This window comes from Pezoporus occidentalis, unplaced genomic scaffold (genome assembly GCF_034315485.1).
Source record: "Pezoporus occidentalis ecotype Australia unplaced genomic scaffold, CSIRO_AGI_Poc_V1 ctg130, whole genome shotgun sequence".
In the NCBI taxonomy this organism is placed as follows: Eukaryota; Metazoa; Chordata; class Aves; order Psittaciformes; family Psittacidae; genus Pezoporus; species Pezoporus occidentalis.
Window position 1 is genome coordinate 2,149,604 of NW_026913104.1, and position 22,156 is coordinate 2,171,759.

The 22,156-nt window shown below is 50.9% G+C and overlaps 1 protein-coding gene across 9 annotated transcripts; it reads left to right on the forward strand.

The window, feature by feature from the left end:
- The first annotated feature begins 6,325 nt into the window (after positions 1-6,325).
- MSANTD2 (Myb/SANT DNA binding domain containing 2) lies at positions 6,326-21,617 on the forward strand. Of its 9 annotated transcripts, XR_009962833.1 has the most exons (6): positions 6,328-6,842; positions 13,142-13,186; positions 13,789-14,047; positions 14,857-14,925; positions 15,489-15,551; positions 19,838-19,915. XR_009962833.1 is itself a non-coding variant. In XM_062608747.1 (5 exons), exons 1-5 carry the CDS (start codon positions 6,381-6,383, stop codon positions 17,907-17,909), a joined length of 882 nt encoding a protein of 293 aa, XP_062464731.1. In that variant the 5' UTR covers positions 6,330-6,380; the 3' UTR covers positions 17,910-18,131. The 9 variants fall into 9 exon arrangements, 6 of the variants coding, with proteins under 6 accessions (XP_062464733.1, XP_062464732.1, XP_062464731.1 ...); XM_062608747.1 differs by lacking the exons at positions 14,857-14,925; positions 19,838-19,915 and adding an exon at positions 17,855-18,131 and having other exon boundaries at positions 6,330-6,842; positions 15,491-15,551; XM_062608743.1 differs by lacking the exon at positions 14,857-14,925 and having other exon boundaries at positions 6,333-6,842; positions 15,491-15,551; positions 19,838-21,617.
- The last annotated feature ends 539 nt before the right edge of the window (positions 21,618-22,156 follow it).

Below are 22,156 nucleotides of genomic sequence, written 5' to 3' on the forward strand. Positions count from 1 at the left end.
GCACGGCTGAGCTCGGCTCGGCTCGGCTCAGCACGGTCTGACCCGGCGCGGCGGAGCTTGGCTTAGCTCAGCCGGGCTCAACTCAGCCTGGCACAGCCCCGCTGGGATGAGCCCAGCTCGGGTCAGCGCAGCTCAGCTCAGTTTTCAGCTCAGCCTGGCTCGGCTCACTTCTGTCCAACTCAGCTCAGCCCAGCCCAGCCCTCTTCAGCCCAGCCCAGCCCGGTTCAGCCCAGCAAAGCCCGGTTCGGTTCGGTTCAGCTCAGCCCAGCCCAGCCCAACTCAGCTCATCCCAACTCAGCTCAATTCAACTCAGTTCAGTTCAGTTCAGCCCAGCCCAGCTCGGCTCATCCCGCAGCACCGCCTCCCGTGTCCGGGTCCGGCGTGGATGGGGGCGCGGCCAGAGGGTGAGGGGGATGCTGAGACCACCGAGAGCCTTGAACTTGGGAGGGGGGGAAGACCCATAAGCGTGTGCGAACGGTGCTGTTGAATTGGTAATTAGCAATTAGCCCCTTAATTAATGTGATGTGTGAAGCAATGCGGCTCCTCCAGCGAGCCCCCGAACATGGGAGGTCGTTATAGGGGGGTCGTTACGGTGGCATTAACGATCTCCTTGGAATAGGGAAAAGAGGAGAGGGGATGATGAGATGGGGGAAAAAAGGGTGTTGGGAGTGTGGGGAGCATGGAGGAGGTTGGGGAGGAATGGGGGAATGGGGAACATATCTGTGTGCATATCTGATAGGGAGAGTAGGAGAAGGGACCTCACATCTGGATGCAGAGCGGCAGGCGAACCCGGGCAGCACATATGGGGAGGAGGTGTGAATATGCCCCAAGGGAGTTTCACATCTGGAAAGCTCTTGGGACACATCTGGGGCACCGAGGGGCTCTGAGATGTTCCGATCTGGGTGCTTTGGGCAAACATCTGGGCACACAGCTGAAGAAAGCCACGGGGATGCCTGTGCACATCTGGAGAACGGGGTGGTTTGCAGCCGTGCACATCTGGAGGTGCAAGTAGGAGGAAGGTGAGTGCACATCTGGAGAGCTCGCACCAGCACACTTCCTCTTCAACCTAGAGCTGTGCTGGGGCCACATCTGGACTCCTATGCACATCTGGGACCTCTCAGCCTCACCAACACCCTCCGGGCTCTCTGTATCCCATCAAATCCGCCGTATCCCGGCACTGTGAGACTCCCATTCCGGAGTCTCAGGGGCGATGCATTATTCATCCTTCCCTCCTGCAGCCCAGGCATGGAGAAAGTAAATATTAATTTCATAGGACCACAAAGCTTTTTCCGTTTCTCCTGCTGGGAATGTGGCAGCCCAAGGATTTCCCGGTAGGATCAAAAGATGAGAAATAAATTATCCATAGGATAACAGGTTTAACCAACTATTATCCAAATAATTCTTCAGTATGGAAGTTGAAGGTGATGCTGGAATATTAAATGCCGTGGTATTCCCCATCCCCATCTCTTTTTGGGTGTTCCCAAAAAGCTGAGCCATGGGGTTGGGATATCTCTGGCTGGAAATAGGGGCTAGAAAGGGGGTGTTAACCCTGCTTTGAGATTTTGGGCCTCTTTTCAAGGAGTTCTTTGAAGAGAGAGGGAAATTTTAATGGGAATCCTGGAGTTTTTTGGGGAAGCCCAAGGGATTAAAGTGTATTAATCCCGCTATGAGGCCCGAGGCTGCAGCGATGGGCTCCCCGGGGTGACATGCACACATCCATCACCTCCGAGATGGGTTTGGGATGGGGAATGGAGACAAAGGAGCCGCCTCATCCCGATGGATTATCCTCTCTCCTGGCTTCATCCCTGTTAATCAGCTGGGCAAACAGCGGCCGCCGGGGCAGCGCCTCCTCGTTAGCAGATTTATGAGCGCGTTTAATTGTGCTTTTATTCCACGATTAGCGGCTGTTTGCGCAGGCTTTGCCCAAACCAGTCCCAAATCACCCCAAAGTTGATTTGGAATTGGGAAAACATGGGGTTGATTCCCTGTTATCCTCGTTATTCCTCCTCATTTTCATTGCATCCTTCCTCATCCTCCTTTTTCCCATAGCTCCACAGGGCATTATCGGGATAGGGAAACTGAGGCACAGTAATGACGAGTGACAAGGGATTTGTCCGGGCAAATGAGGTGCTGGGGGGGAGGGTGTGTGTGTGTGTTTAAATCCTTCACATCCCCGTTATTAACATCCCCCCCGGGGCCCCCCAACCCGGTTTGCTGGAAAATGAGTCTTTGGGAATATTTATGGAGGCTGGGGGGGGGACGCACACATACACGGCGGGGGATAGGGGGGAAAGGGGTGGACAGGGAGGGAGAGGAGCATCTGGGGGGTGGTAGGGAGAGGAGTGGGGCTGGGTGAAGGTAGGGGTTTAATGATGTAGGGGATGGCACTAGGAGGAAATACGGGAATGTACTGGGATAATATAGGGGATTACACTGGGATGTTGGAGGGGATGTTACTGGGATGATATAGGGGAGCATACAGCGATGATGTAAGGGAACATCCTGAGATGCTGCTGGGGATTATACTGGGATGATGGAGGTGATGACACTGGGATGCTGTAGGGGAGTGTACTGCGATGGTACAGGGGAACATATTGGGATGCTATAGGGACACATACTGGGATGCTGGAGGGAATGATGGTGGGAGGCTTTAGGGGGTGACACTGGGATCCTTTAGGGATAACGCTGGGATGTTTTAAAGAATGATGCTGGAAGGCTGCAGGGAATGATACTGGGATGTTGTAGGTAGTGATGCTGAGATGCTGTAGGGGGATGACACTGATATGCTATATGAGATGACATTGAAATGTTTAAGGAGAAGATAGCTGGGATCCTTTATGAAGTGATGCCAGGATGCACTAAGGGAAAATGCTGGGATGTTTTAGGGGAGCCCATTGGGATACTTTAGTGGATGACACTGGGATGCTTTAAGGAATGATGGAGGAATGCTTTAAGGGATGATGCTGGCATGCCCTAAGGAATGATGCTGGATATTTTCATGGAGCATCCAGGGGTGCTTTAGGGGATGCCGTTGGGGTGCTTTAAGGAAAGATTCTGGGGTATTTTAGGGGAGCTTATGGGGACGCTTTAGGAGATGGTGCTGGGATGCTGTAGAGAAGCAAATTGGAATGCTTTAGTGGATGTCATTGGGATGCCTTAGGATAGTTATGCCAGAACACTTTAGGGGATGATGCTGGGATGCATGGAAGGGTGCCGGGATGTATTAGGAATAGTGAGAGACTTCAGGGGAGGACACTGGGATGTTTAGATGAGCCAGGATATTCAGATGATAACAGTGGGATCTTTTAGGACATGGAACTGGGTCGCTTTAGGGGATGGTGTTTGGATGTATTAGGCAATGACACTGGAAAGCTTTAGGGGAGCATACTGGGAGGCTATAGGGGATGATGCTGAGATGATTCAGGGGACAATGCTGAGATGCTTTAGGGGAAAATGCTGGAATGCTTCCTAAAGCATCCCCTAGGATGATGCTGGGATGCTTTAGGTGATGGCATTGGGATGCTTTAGGGGCTGGTGCTGGGATACTGTAGAGAACAATGCCAGGACACCAAGGGCCGATGCTGGGATATTTCAGGGCACGCACTGGCATGCTTTCAGGAATGACGCCGGGATGCTTTAGGTGAGCATCTGGAACTGCTGCAGGGGATGACCTGGGGCAGCTCGGTGTGGGCTGCCCCAGAGGACGGGTGTCAGTCTGTCCTTCCTGCACGCCTGGCAGGCGCAGGAGGCCGGTGGGCTGTGGTCTCAGCCCGCCTCATTACTTCGGGAAAGCCGGAGCCCATGTGTTCTGGAGACGAGCGACTGGGGGTATATTAACATCCCATTCCCACCTCTTTAATATAGAGTTTGTGGAGATCATTTATCAGCCGGGGCTCCCTCCAGGGCAGGGGGAATCCGGGCAGAGCTCGGCAGCTGGGGCACAGCGAGAGGCGAGGGATGCTCGTTCCCGAAGGAAGCCGATTCCCGGTTTAACAGGTAGTGGCTCATGTGCGAATCGCTAGTTTGGGACCGGCACATCATTGGGAAGAGCTCTATCAAAGCTGGGCTTAATTGGGTGGAAGGCTTGTTTGCATGGCCGCTAATGGGGGATCAGAGGGCCGGGGACCCAGCGCTGACGGCCCTACAAAGGCAAGCAATTACTTGCTTGTCTGCATTATGTATTAACCCATCTGGGGCCGGAATATTGCCTTTGAAAGGGAGACAAAGGCAGGGGCGTGATGCTCCAATTCACCCGCCTGAGTCCCTTTTGTGCGCTCCAGGGGCAGCTGGATACGGGATGCAGCCCCCGAAGATGCTGATGGGGACCAGCCCTCAGCATCCGCTCAATATCCCCCCAGACACCGCATCCAGCACCTTCCAGCCCTCACCGTGGTTTCCTGCCCGCAGCCTCATCGCGGGATAATCAGAGCTTTGGCTTTAATGAGCCACCGTCGCAGTTAATAAGTTTATACTGCTTTTTGGCCGTGGTTTTTGGCGAAGGGAAGTTAATTATGGCCAGGTCAGGAAGTTGCAGAAAACTCTCTGTATCCAACGACATTCCCGCTTGGCTTTTGGGCTAATTGTTAATTATCTTCATTGAGTCGGAAGGTTGGCTTGAAGGAGGAGGTGGGAGGGCAGTGGAGGGCAGTGGAGAGCAGTGGGGAGCAGGATAAGAGGTTCACATAGCTGGACTAAGCTACTTGTCCCGGCATTTCCATGTCCCTGGGGAGCTGAGGATGACCACAACTCATTGCAGGGATGAGCCCTTCTGAGAACAGCCAAAACTCATCGCAGGGAGGCTGAGGACGGGCACAGCTCTCTACAGGAACCACTCTTGGAGGTGTTCGGTGGGTTGGGGACAGGGGGGCACCCACAGCCCCTCCCCTACTCCCCTCCCCGCTGTGTCATTAGCCAGCGGTCAAATGGCCCTAATGGGGACGCGGGGCTGCATCGCAATCAGCTGCTCTGGAGGAATAATGAATCTTTCAATCCCTAATTAACCGTTAACCTCATTTGCATCCCGCCCCGTTATGGTGATTGGCGCCTGATTAGCTCCGGCCCGGGGGTCTCCACACAGCGCAGCCCGGGGGGCCCCGCCGTGGCTTGGGGACGCTGTATCCAGCCGTGGTGACACGCTGGCGGGGCTGGCAACGGGGACATGTGCTTTTGGGGGTGCTCCAGCGGTGGGGATATCAACTGGGGACCCTGTTTTGGGAACACATTGTAAGGCTGGTGGGGGGTGCAGCCCTCTGGGGACACGGCGTGGGACTGACATCCTTTGGGGACGCAGCAGGGACATCCATTTGGGGGCAGACACAACGCAGGGCTGGCAGCACGGACACCCCTTAGGGGACACACCAGCAGTGGGTGCATCTCCCTGAGGACACACCACAGGGCTGGCAATAGGGACATCCCTTTGGGGATGTGATGGCAGCAAGAACACCCCTTTGGGGACAGACTAGCATTGGGCCCTTTGGGGACATGCCACAGGGGTGGCAGTGGGTACATCCCTTTGGGGACACTAGGGCGGGCATTGGGGACACCCCTTTGGGCATGTGATGGCAGGAGGGACACCCCTGTGAGGACAGATCAGCTCTGGACCCTTTGGGGACATGCTGCAAGGGTGGCAGTGGGTGCACCCCTGGTGCACCCCTTTGGGGACATCCTTTTAGGGACATGGTGGCATTGGGGACATCCTTTTGGGGGAACACACTGCAGAGCTAGCAGTGGGGATATCTCTTTGGGGACAGGCAGTCGGTGACAAAGACGCTGCCATCCCCGGTAAGGGGGGAGTTAATGTGTCCCCAGACCCTCCCCCTGCCGCCTCGAAGCCCCTAATCCCCCTAATTAGAGGGGAATAATTACGGCCCCTGATTGCTCCCGGCCTCTCTCCTGCCAGATGTGCTGCAGCCCGCCCAACACCCCCAATCCGGCCCTTTCTGCCCCCCCTCTCCATTTGTTTAACCAACACAGCCCTAATTAAAGCGATTAATTAACCCATAGGGCTCCTCCTGTACCACCCCACTCGGATGGGGAAGCTCGTTAGTCTCGGTTTAACGAATAGTTTGTGGTGCAGTGAGGGCCCCCCGTTATCTGCCCCCCGAAGTCACTGATCAAGGCCCCCCCCGCAGTTCCAGCCCGGACCTTGGGGTGCTCAACCTCAATCAAGGATGCTCAACACCAATTTGAGGGGTGCCCAGGTGCAAGGAAAAGGATGCTTAGCCCAGATTTGGGTTGGTTTAGCCCCAAAGTTTGGCATAATCAACCCCCCTGGATGGCCACGCCTCCTTCACCCGAGGCCACGCCTCCACACCTCCCACCGCCCTGCCGCCGGCGGAAGCCGCGCGTCAGTTCCGCCCGCTCGGTGCGGCACCTCCAAGATGGCGGCGCCCTGCGGCTCCTCACAGCTCCCGGCCGAGCCGCCGCTGAAGGTGCCCAAGATGGAGGTGCTGTCGCCGGGCTCTCCCAGCGCGCTGAGCGACGGCAACCCCAGTCTCTCCGACCCCTCCACTCCCAGCGGCGCCTCCCCGCTCGGCACCGGGCCGCCGGCTGGCGGGGCCGGCCGCGGCGGGGCCTCGCCCTCCGTCTCCTTCTCGCCGGGCGCTGCCGCTGCCGCCGCCGCCGCTTGCCGAGGGATGTCCTGGACGCCGGCGGAGACCAACGCGCTGATCGCCGTCTGGGGTAACGAGCGGCTGGTGGAGGCGCGGTACCAGCAGCTGGAGGGCGCCGGGACCGTGTTCGGCAGCAAGGCCCCCGGGCCCGCCATGTACGAGCGCGTCTCCCGCGCCCTGGCCGAGCTAGGATACGAGCGCACCCCGTCCCAGTGCCGGGAGCGCATCAAGGTACCGCGGCCGGGGAAGGGAGCACGGAGGGAGGGAAGGGAGGTGATGTCCCCATGTCCCGCGGCGGCTTTTAGCTCTGGGGTGGCCCCTCGTGGTCCCCGTGTGAGCCGGTTTGGGCTTCCTTTGGGAAGCTGTGGCCCCAAGGCTCAGTCCCTTCGGAATCGACGCTGAAGCATCCTGTGGTCCTGGCTGGGGCTTCGGGCCACCCTCTGGACCAGGAATGGGGACATGGTGTCTCCTGGGATCAGCCTTTTGTGCTCTCTGTGCTGGCAGCTTTCCTGAGCATCCCTGGGTGGGGATCGCCCCATCCCTTGGGATCACCCCATCAGGGTCTCCTCACTCAGGCAGTTTTCCAGAGCATCCTGTGAGCCTGGCTGTTGGCATCCCATGGGTTTAGTCCAGCCTCTGGCCCAGGGATGGGGGCACTGTGTCCCCTGGAATCAGCTCACTGGCTCTCTGTAGTACCCAGTTGGCATCTCCTGGCCTGGAGCCATGTCCTGAGGGTTCAGCCCTTGCACTCAGCAGCATCTTTTGGACCTGGGTGCTGCATCCTTTGGGTTTCTTCCCACATGGATTGTCTGTGGCAGCATCCTTTCATCCAGAGTTGGGAAGAGGATGGTGTCCCAGCCGTTTCCATCCCCCTGGACAGCCCCTAGCAGCATCCTTTCCCCTGGGATTTTGGGGCACCACCATGGTTGTCCTGAGTGTCTCAGGTTCATGAGAGGGTGGCAGCTGCCTCCAATGGGTAAAGGGGACTCCCACTTACCCCAGTAATGAGGGCTGGTTTGGACTCTGATTGCCCTCTTGTTTTTGTGGCTCCTTCCTTAGCTTTGGAAGTCCCTTACAGAATACAGCATCTTCCACTGGCCCACACCAGGATGTGCTATGGGCTCTGAAACCTCTTTAATAATGAAACCTGTCCTCCAGCAGCCCCAGGGATGTGTGTCCTGTGGAGGCAGGTTTTAAAGAGGGGTCATTCCAGTTGCATCATTCCCCGGGGAAGAGGGAAAGGCTGGGTTTGGTGTCCGGCTTGGGAGCATCCCATTCCTACAAAGAGGAGCTGTTTGGCAGAACCCTTGTGGGAATCGCTGTGGGGTCTCATTGAGTAGATTGGGCTGGAATGAAGCTTGGAAGGGTGGATTCAACATTCCCAGCTCCCTCCAGCTTTACAAGTTCTGGTCTCTCAGTGTGTTTTCCTCTTGTCATCCTGTTGATTCCAAGTATTTGCTGCTCAGGGATTTATTTCCCTTGAGCACATCCAAAGAGTTTTTGGGCTGCAGCCTGAAGCCTCTTTGAGTCCCTTGTTTTCTCAGCAGCTTTCAAGGTGCTCGTTGCTTAAACTGGTTCTTCTGCAGAGCTTTGGGCTTTGCCAGAGGCTGATGCCTGATGGAAACGTTACTTGAGGTGGTTTGGTTTTGGCAACAGGACCCTGATGGGTTTGGGTTGTGGTAGGAGCTTATGCAGCAACTGTAGAGGACCCCTACCCCAATTCTGGCCACAGGCTCTGCAGCTATTGATGCTTCAGGTGATGCTGAGCAGGCTGGGAGAAGTCTCACATTAAATGAGCCCAGAATTGGCTGTTTGGCTTTGGATGATGCTTTTGGATGGAGCTGGTTGCAAGTTGTAGCTGCTTTGGGTCCAGAGCAAGAGTTTCATTGACTGCTGGAAGATCCTATGCTCCCAGTGGTTTGTGAGCTTCTCACAGAGGAGGATTCTCCCCCTTTCCCTTAAGGAGTGATGCTTGACCACATCTTTGCCCATAAAAAGGTTACACTTGGAAGAAACCACACATCAGGCACCAATCAACCAGCCTGGAGGCAATAACAGAGCACAGGGCTTGTCTTTATCACCTCCAAGAGTAGCTCTTGACAGACCGGGTAGGTGTTTCTATATCAACACACTATATGTTGGCATGGATCTTCAGTGCTATAGTGTCCTGCTGGAAGGGAGTTGTCCTCTTGCCACCCATGCACTGTCCTGTGCCTGTAGTCATTCACAGGTTGACTTTGCTGGGTGAAGAACAGCTGCTGGATGTCAGTTGTGTCCATCACCCTGTGCCCATTGTGCTGTTACATGTCCCAGATCCCCAGCATGAGGATGTCCATCAGTGCAATCATTCGGAGGCACAAAAAAGAAAAGGCTTTTCCAAAGGCTTGGGGTTTGCAGTAGGTTTGAAATAAGCACTCATGGAGAGCTGGGGGTTCTCACAAGAACCAAGAGTTGACCTTGTTATAGGGATTATTGAGATAGCTGTGGTAGCTGCTGCCATCCCTAAAATCCCAGGTTTTGTCGGATTCCAGGCAGAATCAGCTGTTTGACTCTTGATGCTCAACCAAGAATGAAAATCACTTCTAGATGTGGAGGGCTCAATGCCTGGATCATCTTGGAGACAGAGGAGGGTGACTTGAATATGCTGTTGGCACTTCATAGTCCTTCACTGTCGGCTCTCTGAGCTGAAAACGGAGCTGGGAAGGTGGTGAGGAAGGAGCACATGTCTGCATCATTCCATGTGTTATGCATCATATCCCATATTTCCCTCAATGGCCTGTAGTGTGAGGATTTGCTGATGTATTAGAGAAGTAAATCATGCTTAAAACCATATCGGATTCCACTTATTTTGTCTTCAGGGCTCCTGCCTTCCCTAGAATCTGCCAAGTCTTGAGGAGCGAGTTTAAAATGACCTGGAAGGGGAAAAGTCAGCTCCGAAGGAGAAAGTTTTCCACTTGCATGGCATAGCTGCATTCCCTCCTAATTCGAACAGGATGCAAAGGAAGGTCCCAGATTTTCCTCAACATCTGCATGTGCTTTGCTGCAGTGCTGGCCTGCAAGCTGGGAATAAGACCCTGCTTGGGTTTGAGCCACTCTGGAAGTGTCTGTTTTAAATTTAGGGATTCACACATAACCATTCCAGCAGCTTTTCCTGGTTTCTTCCCTCAGAAAGGAGCCTTGAATCTGGTGCTGTGGCTCCAAGGACAGTGATTGGTGAGTTCAGCAGCTGGGAGCTGAGGATTGGAACATCTCACTTCTTGCCTGGTGGCTTCCCAGAAAAGCTGTCCTGTGCTCTGTGGCTTCCTTATCCGGGTGCATCAAGTTGTATCCTTAATTCTTGCTTGTTTAGTAATATATCCCAAGTCATTTACTAGAGCACACATGCTTCTCATCCAGCCCTCCTCCTCTTTCCTAAGTGTCTTCATGGCAAAGCCTGGTTGATGCATCCAGAAACTCATTCCCTCTCTGCAGCAGTGCATAGGAAGCCTTTAAGTTTTAATTTTCCTGGTGTTTCAAGGCAGGGAATGGAATATTTGGCCAAACCCTTTCCAGACTCATGTGCTGGTTCCATGCCCTTCACAGCTGGGCAGCAGGAGGTGAACTCTTGCGCTGCTCTTATCTACAGGAAAACAAGTTGTGGCCTCATGCTGTGATGTTGCCATCCTGAAATCCCAAAGCCAACGTATCCAGTGTGTATTCCTTGATCTTTTACACTGGGACATCATCACTTCTTCCCTTGTCATGCGTGGCTGTGGTGGATGCTCAGGGGCAGTGCGGGTGAGCTTTTACTGTTGCCACTGACTGTGCAGAGCTGTGTGAATCAGGAGGAATTTTCGGGCAGAAAAGTCTTGGTTTAGTTTAAAGGAGTGATGGAATTATTCCTTTAGTATAAAGGAATAATGTGCTGCAGTTGTTTGGGGGTTTTGGGTCTCGCTGCCCACCACAGACCCACTCCCTTGGAGCTGGATTCCTCCTCCTCACCCTGCATGGGAACTTGGGGGTTCTGCTGGGTTGGGGTTGCCTGCTGAGTGTGTAATTCCTGTTTTAGAGGAAAAAAGAAATCCCTTGAGGATGCTGGTTAAGCACTCTTGAAGTGCAAAGGGGAGAAGGGAATGCCAGGAACCCACATGAAAGGGGAAGGAATGTCAGCCCTTGGTGTGTTGCTGCTTCCAATGATGGGTTTCTTTGTAATGGGGCTGTAGTTTTAGCAGCTTTGTGATGTAAATAATCTCTTCTTAAACTTGATGTTGCTGTCATCTGGTTTGACCCTCTCTGTGATGAGGCAGGTTGGATTTCACCCTGAATTTCATCATTGGGTCCAATAACGTGGAGCAGAGCATAGAATCATAGAATCCCAGGCTGGTTTGGGTTAGAAAAGACCTGAAAGCTCATCCAGCTCCAAACCCCTGCCATGGGCAGGGACACCTTCCACTAGAGCAAGTTGCTCCAAGCCTCTGTGTCCAACCTGGCCTTGAACACTGCCAGGGATGGGGCAGCCACAGCTTCTCTGGGCACCCTGTGCCAGTGCCTCAGCACCCTCACAGGGAAGAACTTCTGCCTAAGATCCAACCTAATTCTCCCCTGTTTCAGTTTGAACCCATCAGCCCTTGTCCTATCAGTGCCTTCCTTGATGAAGAGTCCATCTCCATCATCCTTGTAGCCCCCTTCAGACACTGGCAGCTGCTATGAGGTCTCCATGCAGCTTCTCCAGGCTGAGCAGCCCCAGTGTTCTCAGCCTGTCTCCATACAGGAGGTGCTGCAGCCCCTGATCATCCTCATGGCCTCCTCTGGACTTGCTTCAGCAGCTCCATATTCTTCTTACATTGGGAAGCAGCTGCCTTTCAATTTGAAGAGGTCAAATGCTGAGCCACTGGTACATTCCATAGCAACCAGCCAACTGCCCACTTTAGATCAGCTTTGCTTTCTATTCCTTTTAAATGAGTTATATTTTTGTCTTGCATTTACTATATGAGGCTCACAGCCTTCCTCAAGGTCCTTTCCTCAGGCTTTTCTGACCACTGTTTCTGGTTGGTCCTGCTGCAGTTCCTGCAGAGTGATCAGTTCTCCCGTGGCTTCACTTGGAGAGGAGACGAGGGCTCCTAAGTGAGAAAACCCACACTGAGCTTTTTGACTGTCCTCTCCTTTGGGTTTCATAATAGAAATTAAGTGGGGCTAATCTGTCTTCGTATTGCAGGCAGTGTGGCAGAGCAGTAAGCAAAAGCCTCGGTCTCTTCCAGTCTGAACAGTCACTGGGCAGTTATCAGGTCTGTTTTCCATTACTTCTCCTAAATTTACTGGTTTCTTGTCTATCTGTACCAATATATGATTGTGCACTTCAGGAACCACAGAGCAGGAGGTGGGCCGGACACCAGGAGGAATAGAGGAGGTGCGTAACTGAAACCTGGATCTTAGATCTTGGTGATCAGAATAAGCTGTTGGGAGAAAGGTGTCTGACTCATTGAATGCTAGAAAGTGTCCCAAGGGTGGTTTCCTGAGGTGCAGGCAGTTATTTAGGTCTTATCAGGGTCTCTGAAGAAAATACTGGGAAGTGGAGGTAGCTGCAGGGGGATCTGGTCCACCTCACCCCTGTGGTGCATCGATGAAACGGGCTGACCCATGTGATTTTAGGTGAACATCACTTAGATGTTCATCAGCAGGGTAAAACTGACTTGCTGCTTCAGCAGTTTTGCTTCTGCTCCCAGGTCTCTGAATATCACCAGGAAGTTGGTTAGGAATGTCTTTCTTTGCTGCTGATGCTGTTAAACCAGTGTATGAGGAGCATTAGGTAGGTTTGAGCTTTCTGGAGATGTAAAGGTTCCTTTGTGGGGGGAAAACCCAAGTGGTTTTTGCAGTGACATGTGCTTGATAGTCCATTACAGTGTTCTTCCACAACACAAGCAGACAGGAGTAGCTCTTCCCAAGTTAATGTCTCTCTTCAACTCCAGAGGTGGTTTGCCGTTCAAGCTAGAACCTGAGCAATCTGCTGTCATGGAATCATAGACTGGTTTGGGTGGGAAGGGACCTTAAAGCTCATCCAGTTCCAACTGCCTGCCACAGGCAGGGACACCTTCCACTGAGCGGGTTGCTCCAAGCCCCAAATTCTGTGTTAAAAAATAGGTTTTCTAGCACTCCACCAATCCAAAGACCATCACGATCCAGCAGACCTGGCACACATCATGACCTTTCAAACGTACAGCGGTGGCAGAATCAAAACCGCAATCAATGCCCATTAAGATGATTTTATCTTCTTTTAGTCCCCAGATAGTTGTGTGTTGCTCTGGATTAAGGGGTAAATGTGGTAGAGTTCTACAGCTTTGCCTTGCTGGCACTCAAACACCAGTCCAGCCATTGTAATGCTGAAGGGAACACCAAAAGTAGATGATTTTGCATCAGTCCATGTGGGAGGTTTTGGCCTCAGTGCTGGTTTTAAAGTCTTCTTAGAGCCACGTTAGCATTGTTTCATGCTTAATGCTTGCTATCAAAGTCTGGCCATGTGAAGCATTATTGATTTGACCTCTTTTAAATTTCAGCAGCTTCACAAGAGGCAGAGTGAGTTAGTAAGGAATGCAGAATATGTAAGTAATAAACATTTTCCTAGCTGAATAGCTTAGGCATATACATTTCGTACCTTGTGTCTTCTTACCAGAGTGAGGAAGGTTGGACCATCTTTGCTTTGGGGGACTCTTCTTTCTCTTGCCCTTCCTCTCTTCTCCCTGCTGCACCTTCTCCACGCTGGGGGCACGACACCAGCTCTGCTTTCTCCTCCTCATAGTAGGTGTGTGTTTTCCTGGCTGGTTGGTGTCTCTGACTGGGGGTCTCTTGGTATTTGTAGTGTTTTCCCTACGTTTCACGGCAGATCTGGGAATTCTTTTCTTTGTTTTTGAAGCGGGGAAGAAGTTAAATCACTTGAGTTAAATCTGATGAGCCTGTAGCTGCTATGCAACTTTGTCCTGTGTCATAGATATTAATGCTAAATCGCTGCGGTGGGAATGTCGAATACATGCGATGGGTGTAGATTAATTTGGGAGCATTGCATTTAGGGCAAATGCTGATCAGCAGCAGTAATAGAAATCCCCCAAACCAACCCAAATCTCTGCCTATAGCAGCTGTTTAGCTGTCTGTAAGTGTGCTTTCCCAGCCCACTGCTGTGTGATTAACCTGCCTTCTTCCGTCTTAGACCCTGCGTAGGTGCTACAGCCGCGTGAAGGAGCACGGCGTCGGGAAGAGGAAAAGCAGCTACACGTTTGAACAGCTGGAGCAGGTCTTTGGGCAAGGAGGATGGGATTCCCAGCCCTGCCAGCCTGTCCTCATCAACAGCAGCGGCTTGTACCAGGAGCTGGAGTCAGACAGCAGCACGATGGAGGAGTTTTCACAGGAGGATTGGGGAAACCACAGTCAGGATCTTCATTGTTACCAGACTGGTGAACAGGAATTGGGTAAGAAATCCCATCCTGGTGCATCTCCGTCCTCTAGGTTTTACTTGTGCTCTGTGCTCATGCTGATCTCTCACTTACCTGTCTCAATACCAGCTTCCATGTTTTGGGCATCACACACTGAAGATGCAAAACACACGATGTCCTTGGGGAGAAAAGGGAAAGAAATTGCCCAGTTAAAAGCAAACCGTGGTTCCTGAAGTATTTTATGACTGGGATTTGAGTTTAAAGAGTCTAGCAGAGGGAAAGGAGGGCTGTGTGGCCAGAAATGGTGCAGGAGGAGGCAACACATTCCCTCTCTCCTTCCCCTGCTTGGTTTTGCTCCCGCTCGTGGGATATAGGGAGATATTTTCCCTTTCATTGATACCCAGCTGAAACTGTTACCTTCAAACACTCTTCACTTACATTCAGAACAGGACTTCAACTGCTTATAAAAACATGTTGCTCCTTCTTCTTATATACCCTAACTAAGGTGTATGTGATGTTTTAAACATGTAAATTGCCTATATCCACATGTAAGGCCATTTTTTTTTTTTTTACATTAAAAAGGGAGCAGGCAAACTCAAACTGCAGGATTTGAACCCCTCCACATGCTTTCCTTGCCTGAATTCTTGCTGTTTCTGCATAAGAATCAATATATTGATGAATCTGGGCATTTGCTCGTTGCTTGTTGTTTACTGAACATGGTTAAACAGAGTGAGGTGCCACGTTGTTGATACAAACCATACTGATCCGAGCAGTTTGAAGAAGTGGCTTTCTTTAAGTCTGTTTCTATCCCTTGACCCACTGATCTTATGGGACTGTTTTAACAGGAGTTATTTTCATGGCAGAAACTTTAACTCAGTAAATTCAGTGGGGATCCAAGCGAAGCAGCAGTTAGAAGATGAGTTGGATAAAAACTGATGGTGCCATGAATTGCTTGGCTTCTTCTCCTGGTGATTTGTAGGATGAAAGAGGGAGAGGAGATGCAGTCGCATATCCGGACCCATCCATGGTCAGGGTAGTGATGGATTGGGAAGCTTTGAAGGAATGTTCAGAGCAGTTGTGAGAAAAGCACATAGCACACAACATCTAAATGGAATACAGATGCATTTGGGAAGCAGAACAGCCTTCTTCTTTTTTCCCCCTCCTTTTTAACAATGGAGTTTGCAATTCTGTTGATTTAATAGTAGGAATTGTAATCTTGTCCTTGAGAGGTTTTGCACTTGTGGAGGTAGATTCAGATCTTAATTGACCACATCCATTCCAAAGGAAATAAAAGATCCCATTGATTTGGAGGATTTAGGGGCTGGAGTTGTCTCATGCAGAGCTCTAGTGGACTGCCGGGCTCGGGAAGCAACTCTGGATTTATTTAGTACTTACTATTTCATTTCAACCTCCTTTTTTTAGAAAAGCTTTAGGAATATGATCTAAAATGTAATTATCTGTTGGAATTTTACCTTTCAGATGAAATCCCTACCACCAAAAGAACATTAAAGATAAAGCAGGAATCTTCTGAAGACGCACAGTAAGTAACTTCTGAATGTTTTACCCTGGAATGTGTTTCCGTGGGGATGTTGTGCAGGAGGGGAGGAGAATGGAACCTTCTGATTATAATTATAAATCCATTGTGCAAGACTGTTCATACAGTCAAAGCTGCTTGCTGCATGATGCCAGTTACCTCAGAACATCTGAAAAGCTTCACAGCTCTTCTTTCTTCTTGGCTTGGTCACTCAGAGGCTGAATCAAGACTTACTACATGAATGCAGAGGGCTTCAAACGGGCATTAAATCCATGTCAGGTTCATTAGAGATGTGTGTAGGCAGGCTTATTGCATGACACAAGGCTTCATTCTCAGATCAATTTGTAATCTTGGTGTTTGGGGTTTGTTCTTTTTCCCATTTTCCTTAAGTTTGCCCCTTTGGACATAGCACAAAATAAAGGAAGAGAGAGAACAGGGACACAGCACCCCTGCAGTTGTGTGCTGATGGCTTGGTGTGAGTAATGCTTGCGAGAAGAGTTCCTGCTTCCCCTCAGTGGGAAGGCATGCCAAAACTTGGGGTTTATATATATACTTTTAATTTATTTTTATAACTTTCCAGAGCTGACTTTTAACCTTGTTGGATCAGTTTAATCTGGAGCATTTGGAATGCTTGGAGCATGCGAATCTCCCTCGCCTCGCCAACAATAACGCAGAGCCTCTCAAAAATGAAAGGAATTGGGCTGTATTTACTCAGACTGTACTTTCTTCTGACCTTCAGGGTTGTAAAACCCCCGAGGTGGTGGTAGATATATCTGCAACCATCACAGATTGCCTTGCAGACCCTCCTGGGTGGGCTCTGAGGTCCCCATGAGTAGTTTGTAGTGTCATCTGAAATCAGTGTGGTGTTTCCTGTGCTGGAAGATGAGCTTCTGTAGGGTGGGAAGTCATCAGCACTGGGTGCGTTAACACCATGTCCCTGAGTGGTAAGAGAACAGAGGCTTTTTGTTGTAATTAAATGACAAAAATCCTCTAAAACCTAAAAAAGTTAAAATAATAACAGAAAAGAAGCTTTCACTGCAGTGGCCTCCAACCTCCTCACGTCAGATGGGTTTTCACAGTACTCAAAGGTGACTTCTTTAGCTCAACATGGAGCAAATTCAGTTGAGCAACTCGGAGACCTGGAGAAAAGTAACTTTTTCCAATCTAAACGTTATTATTGCCTCTTTGAACCATTCCTTGGGATTACTCAGGGATAATTTTGCCTTTCAAGGTGTGCTTTAGGGAGCTGCAGAGGCAATAATCCTGAATTTTTGGAGGTGGAAGCTCAGGTGTGTGAACCTTCTCCTTCAGGGACTGATGTGGAGGTGCTGGCTGGATCAGGTTTGGTAGATGAGGCCTTTCAGAGTTCTCTGGTCATTTCCCACTCCAAGTTCCCTCTAAAATGCACAGGAATGTCTGAACTCCTGGGCATCTCGTGCAGCTGGCAGGTGATAAGCCCATCACTTGTGCTCACTGGAAGCAGAGAGCATCTTCCAACACAGATTTACTCAAAACTTGTTTTCCCCCTTCTGTGAGGCCAAGGAACTTTTCAACCCTGATTCAGTAGATTGAAGGCAGTCAGGGGCACCGGGGCTGATAGGAAGATAAGCAGGATATTTATTTGTTATCTTGAGCATCAGCTCTTAAAAGCCACAAGAGATAAACAGATCTCAGAGTTCTTCACCTCTTTGGTTGGTGGTTTAAAATACATGAAACTGATTTCAAAGGAAGTAGAATTTCATCTGCACTCTTGGTCAAGGGCAGGTTTTCAGTGGAGGGAATGGAGGTGAGTTCAGGTTCCCTGCTGAGCCTTTCTGACATGGTGGTGCTGAACCTCAAGCATGTGTTTTACCAGAATCAGGGATTCGTACAGTTAACCAGACTGGAAAAGACTTTTAAGCTCATCAAGTCCAACTGTTGCCGCAGAACTGCCAAGGCCACCACTAACCCATGGCACTGAAGACCTTGTCTACACTGTATGTGAACACTTGCAGGGATGGTGGCTCCAGCCCTGCCCTGGGCAGCCTCTTCCAATGCCTGAGCACCCTTTGGGGAAGGAATTGTTCCTCAGCTCCATCTCAGTCTGCCCTGGTGCAGCTTGAGGCCGTTTCCTCTTGTCCCATCCCTTGTTCCTTGGGAGAAGAGCCCAGCCCCCTCCTGGCTCCATCCACCTGTCAGGCAGTTGTAGATCTTGACTTTGCTTCCTTCTTTCCCTTCCCCTGGGCGTTTGGAAGGGGTTTAGAAGCTTTTGGAGCTAAGCAGCCTGCAGGAATCCACAGCTGCTCATGTGCACCAGGTTCTTTTCCTAGCAGAGAGGATGGGAGAGCATCACCAAGGTATTTGCTGTGGGAAACACATCACTGAGCACTGTGGATGCTGGAATTTATCCTGGTTCTTCTTTTCCCGATCAAACACACACGTGTGATGCTGCTGTTGCTGTCAACTGACCCCAGACCTGCAGAAGCAGAGGGAGCTCCCTTTCCCCCTGGGGTTCAGCTGCTCCCCCCCCAGCTTGGCGAGCACCAGGACCTGATCCTGCACCTACAAACCTAACGCAGTCGATCTCCAAGGACAGCACTACTTCTCTTAGCTTCAGGTAGTAAATAACTGGCCTCCAGACTTATAAAACTTCCCATATTTCCTGGGTTCCCTGATTTTCAGCAGTGTAGGAAGCAAATAGCAATAGGAAAGCTGTGTCCAGGTCCCGTGCTCCATCAGCTGGGTGTTCATTCCCCACAGCAGCTCTGTTGTTGCCTCTTCTTGGCATGCTGCTGCCTCCAAATAAGCTGCAAAGTGAAATGCTGCTTCCAGCTCTGTTCTGCTATTTCAGATTGATTTGAAGAGGTTTTTTATTCACTGTGGGCTTTGTGAAGATGAACTAGAAGCATGGGGAGCTGGATCCTTCACTGAAACCAGCTGTTCCAGCTGCTTTGATGTCTGCTTTTGTTTGGAAACAGCCTTTAGAACAAATTTACACCATGTCTTGTCTCTGGTGTCTTCCTTTCCGCATTTGAATTCCAAATGCTTCTGAGGAGAAAGCCATGCAGATGGCCAGTGGCCAGCAAGGGAGGTCGATGGTTGATGGTGGAAATCCAGCTCCAGGGCAGTTTCCTACTGAAAAATGAATAATGGCAAGGATTTGACTGTTAATGCTTCCAATACCTCTGCTTGGCCACAGCGTGGAGGTAGATCCTCCTGCTCAGCAGGGCAGCCACCAAGTGGAGTCCTGATGTGAGTGGGAAGAGGAGACTCCAAACCCAAAAAGCCGAGTGTTTTCAAATGTCTTTTCCCTGTTCCTCTGTACTCCAAGTGATGATTCCCTCTGTGGAAAGCCCTTTCCTCCTGCACCGTGCTGCTGGAGATCACCTCTAGTGAAATCCTTCCTCTTCTCAGTACTTGGATGAGTGACTAATCGTTTTTATTCCCCCAGCAGCTCTATTTTGTGCTGAGCTAAACTTAGCCAGGGTATTTCTGGTGTCATTAATAAAGGTGGGAGCTTTTCTTTTGGGTTTTTAGCTCCGTTCCTCCGCTGTTGACTGAAAATCTACCCACGCTGCTTTCTCCTGTCGCTGGCTTTGGATGGGACTGCTTGCTTTCAATTCAGTTCAGCTGTCTGTCTTGAGTCAGATGAGTGTAGAATGGCAGCAAAACACACACCATGTGCTACCTGTTCCCTTCTCTGCCTTGTCCCCTTGTCTGTCTTCTCCTCAGAAGGTGAACTTGTGCTTGCAAAGGCAGAAATCTACAGCTGCTGATGTGCACCAGGTTCTTTTCCTAGCAGAGAGGATGGGAGAGCATCACCAAGGTATTTGCTGTAGGAAACACATCACTGAGTGCTCTGGGTGCTGGAATTTATCTTGGCTCTTCTTTTACTGATCACACACACACGTGTGATGCTGCTGTTGCTGTCAACTGACCCCAAACCTGCAGAACCAGAGAAGCTGTGGCTGTTCCATCCCTGGCGGTGTTCAAGGCCTGGTTGGATGGGACTTAGAGCACCCTGCTCTAGTGGAAGGTGTCCCTGCCCACGGCAGGGGGTTGGAGCTGGATGAGTTTTAAGGTCCCTTCCAACCCAAACCAGGCTGGGATTTTAGGAAGGATTCTGAAGTCTTCATTCCAAAGTTGAATTGTCTCTTCCAAGCCAACTTAGACCAGGTTGTCCCAATCCCAATCCATCGTGGCCGTGAAAAAAGTGATTAACATTCCCAAAGGTTGGTGCATTGGCCAGGATGGTTTTGCTGCTCTGGTTTACTGATGCCTTTCTCCTTCTCTCCATGTTTTGTAATTCCCAGGAAGCGCGACGTCATGCAGAACATTATGCAAATCTTGGAGTCGGTCCAGTTGAAGTGGGAGCTGTTTCAGAGCTGGACGGACTTCTCCAGGCTCCACCTTTCCAACAAACTGGCCATTTTTGGCATCGGGTACAACACCCGCTGGAAGGAGGACATCCGCTACCACTATGCGGAGATCAGCTCCCAGGTACCCCTTGGGAAGCGGCTCCGGGAATACTTCAACTCGGAAAAACCGGAGGGTCGAGTGATCATGACCAGAGTGCAGAAAATGAACTGGAAAAACGTCTATTACAAGTTCCTGGAGATCACCATCAGCGAAGCCAGGTGCCTGGAGCTCCACATGGAGATCGACTGGATCCCCATCGCTCACTCCAAACCCACCGGAGGGAACGTCGTCCAGTATTTATTACCGGGAGGAATTCCCAAAAGCCCTGGATTGTACGCTATTGGATATGAAGAGTGCCATGAGAAACCTCCCTCCTCTCCCACCGAGCACAGGGCACCTGATCCCGGCACTGAGACTCAAGGTGAGCTGGAGGTTCCTTCTCCACAAGCCTCGCTCCGGGTGGACATGGAATCCGCCCGGATTATCTACTGTTATCTCGGCATCGCCGAGGTCCGGACTCTCCAGCAGTGCCTGTTTTTACACTTCCAGGCAAATACCAAAACCTTCAGCAAAGATTGGGTCGGGATCAACGCCTTTTTATCTCAGAACTGCCTCGTTGAGCCCGGCGTCTCCCCCAAATCCATCTACATCAAATTTGTGGAAGTGGAGAGGGATTTTCTTTCCGCCGGCTCGTTGGTAGAGTGCCTGGAAAAAGCCATCGGATATCCCTTAAAATTTAACAACTGACTCTCATCCTTCATAAGGATTCGGGCTTTCTGCCCCTGTTTTCCATCCCACTACCAGACGCTTCCAGCTCCCGGGCAAATCGGGACTTTTCCGCCTGGAAACGAGTTTTGGGATGACCAGAGGCTTGCGGGAGGGAGGGTGCTTCCCATCAGCTCCCTCCCAGCAAGCAAGCGTATCCCGGCTCTCCGGATGCTTTTCCTCCCGGAGGAGAAGCCCTCGGCCTGTGAAACGACTGTAGGTACATTCCACATGGGACAAGCACGTAAACGTGGCGTTTTCATATGGAAAACTGAGTTTTGGGGGGGTTCTTTATTCCACGTGTCCCATTTTTACGCATCCGTCTCCTTATTAAGTGTTATTATGGATCTGGATAACGAAGCAATAGACAAGGGCAAGTTGAACCTTGACTCACCTCTGTGGAGACTGTTCCTCAAATCCACCCTTAGATCCTGTTGTATATAATTTAGAACTTCACTTTTGTCACCATCAAGTGTTCTCCTCTCTCCAAACAGTGTTGCCTGCAAAAAGACTTTGGTTTCCGTGATGTATCCCACTTTTCCTCGTAGCGTTGCCATATCCACTCTTATTTTATACCATTAAAAGAATTCCTGGCCTTTTTTATTTTCCTTTTGGAGCACTGGGTTTGATTTTGGGGTTGGGTTTTTGAGTTCTCAACTTCTCGGGGGAGAAGAAACCTGGCAGCTGGGAAAACCACCTTGTTGTTCTGTCAAACCATGTTTTATGGATACAATCAAAGCTGTGAGAATCGGGGATTGGGATAGGGAGGGATAAGGAGGGAAGGACACATGTTCCTATCAAAGCCCCATCACCGCCGGCTGGCGCTGGCGCTTCCTGTTCTAAAGCTCATCAATCAGTGACGTTGTGACATGATGAATGTGGCAATCCTAATAAAATCAAGCAAATATGGATGGGCTTCAGAAAATCTCTTTCTCCTCCTTAAAGCGAGGGAATTCTGGAGGGATAGGGAGGTTCTTCTGGGATTTTTCCACTGTGGCTTCATTCCAGAAGTTGCTGTTGCGGGAGATGTTCAATTGATTTCTTTTATGAGGCTCGTTTCCTTTCCTATGGAGATGCCAGAGTCTTGGACCGCTGAAGGTTGGATGCTGTTGAGGCCCAGGATGGTGGAGGGAGGAAGAGGAGGACAAGTCACCCTTCCTGCTCCCAGTGCTCAATAGGACAAATCCCCCCAAAACAGGGTGAGTTTTCCCAAAGAACCTGTGCGTGGAGCCGAGGGATGGATTGGATGGACCAGGAGGTGAGATTGCCCCTGCGCACGGGTGGGATGCTGGTGGGATCTGTCCGGTTGATCCCTCACTGTCACTCCCTGAGGCTGGATCCTGTGATCCCGGCAGCCAGACTGGATTTACAGGGGGAGATGAGGGCGAGGAGGGATTAATTCCTCCCCCCTCCCTCCAGTATCTAATCCCGCTCATCTTCGAGGTCTG

Coding starts and splice junctions, on each gene's coding strand:
- MSANTD2 (XM_062608743.1), top strand. CDS start 6,381: ATGGCGGCGCCCTGCGGCTCCTCACAGCTCCCGGCCGAGCCGCCGCTG. Junction 14,048..15,490: donor GACTGGTGAACAGGAATTGG/GTAAGAAATCCC, acceptor TTTACCTTTCAG/ATGAAATCCCTACCACCAAA. Junction 15,552..19,837: donor GAATCTTCTGAAGACGCACA/GTAAGTAACTTC, acceptor TGTAATTCCCAG/GAAGCGCGACGTCATGCAGA.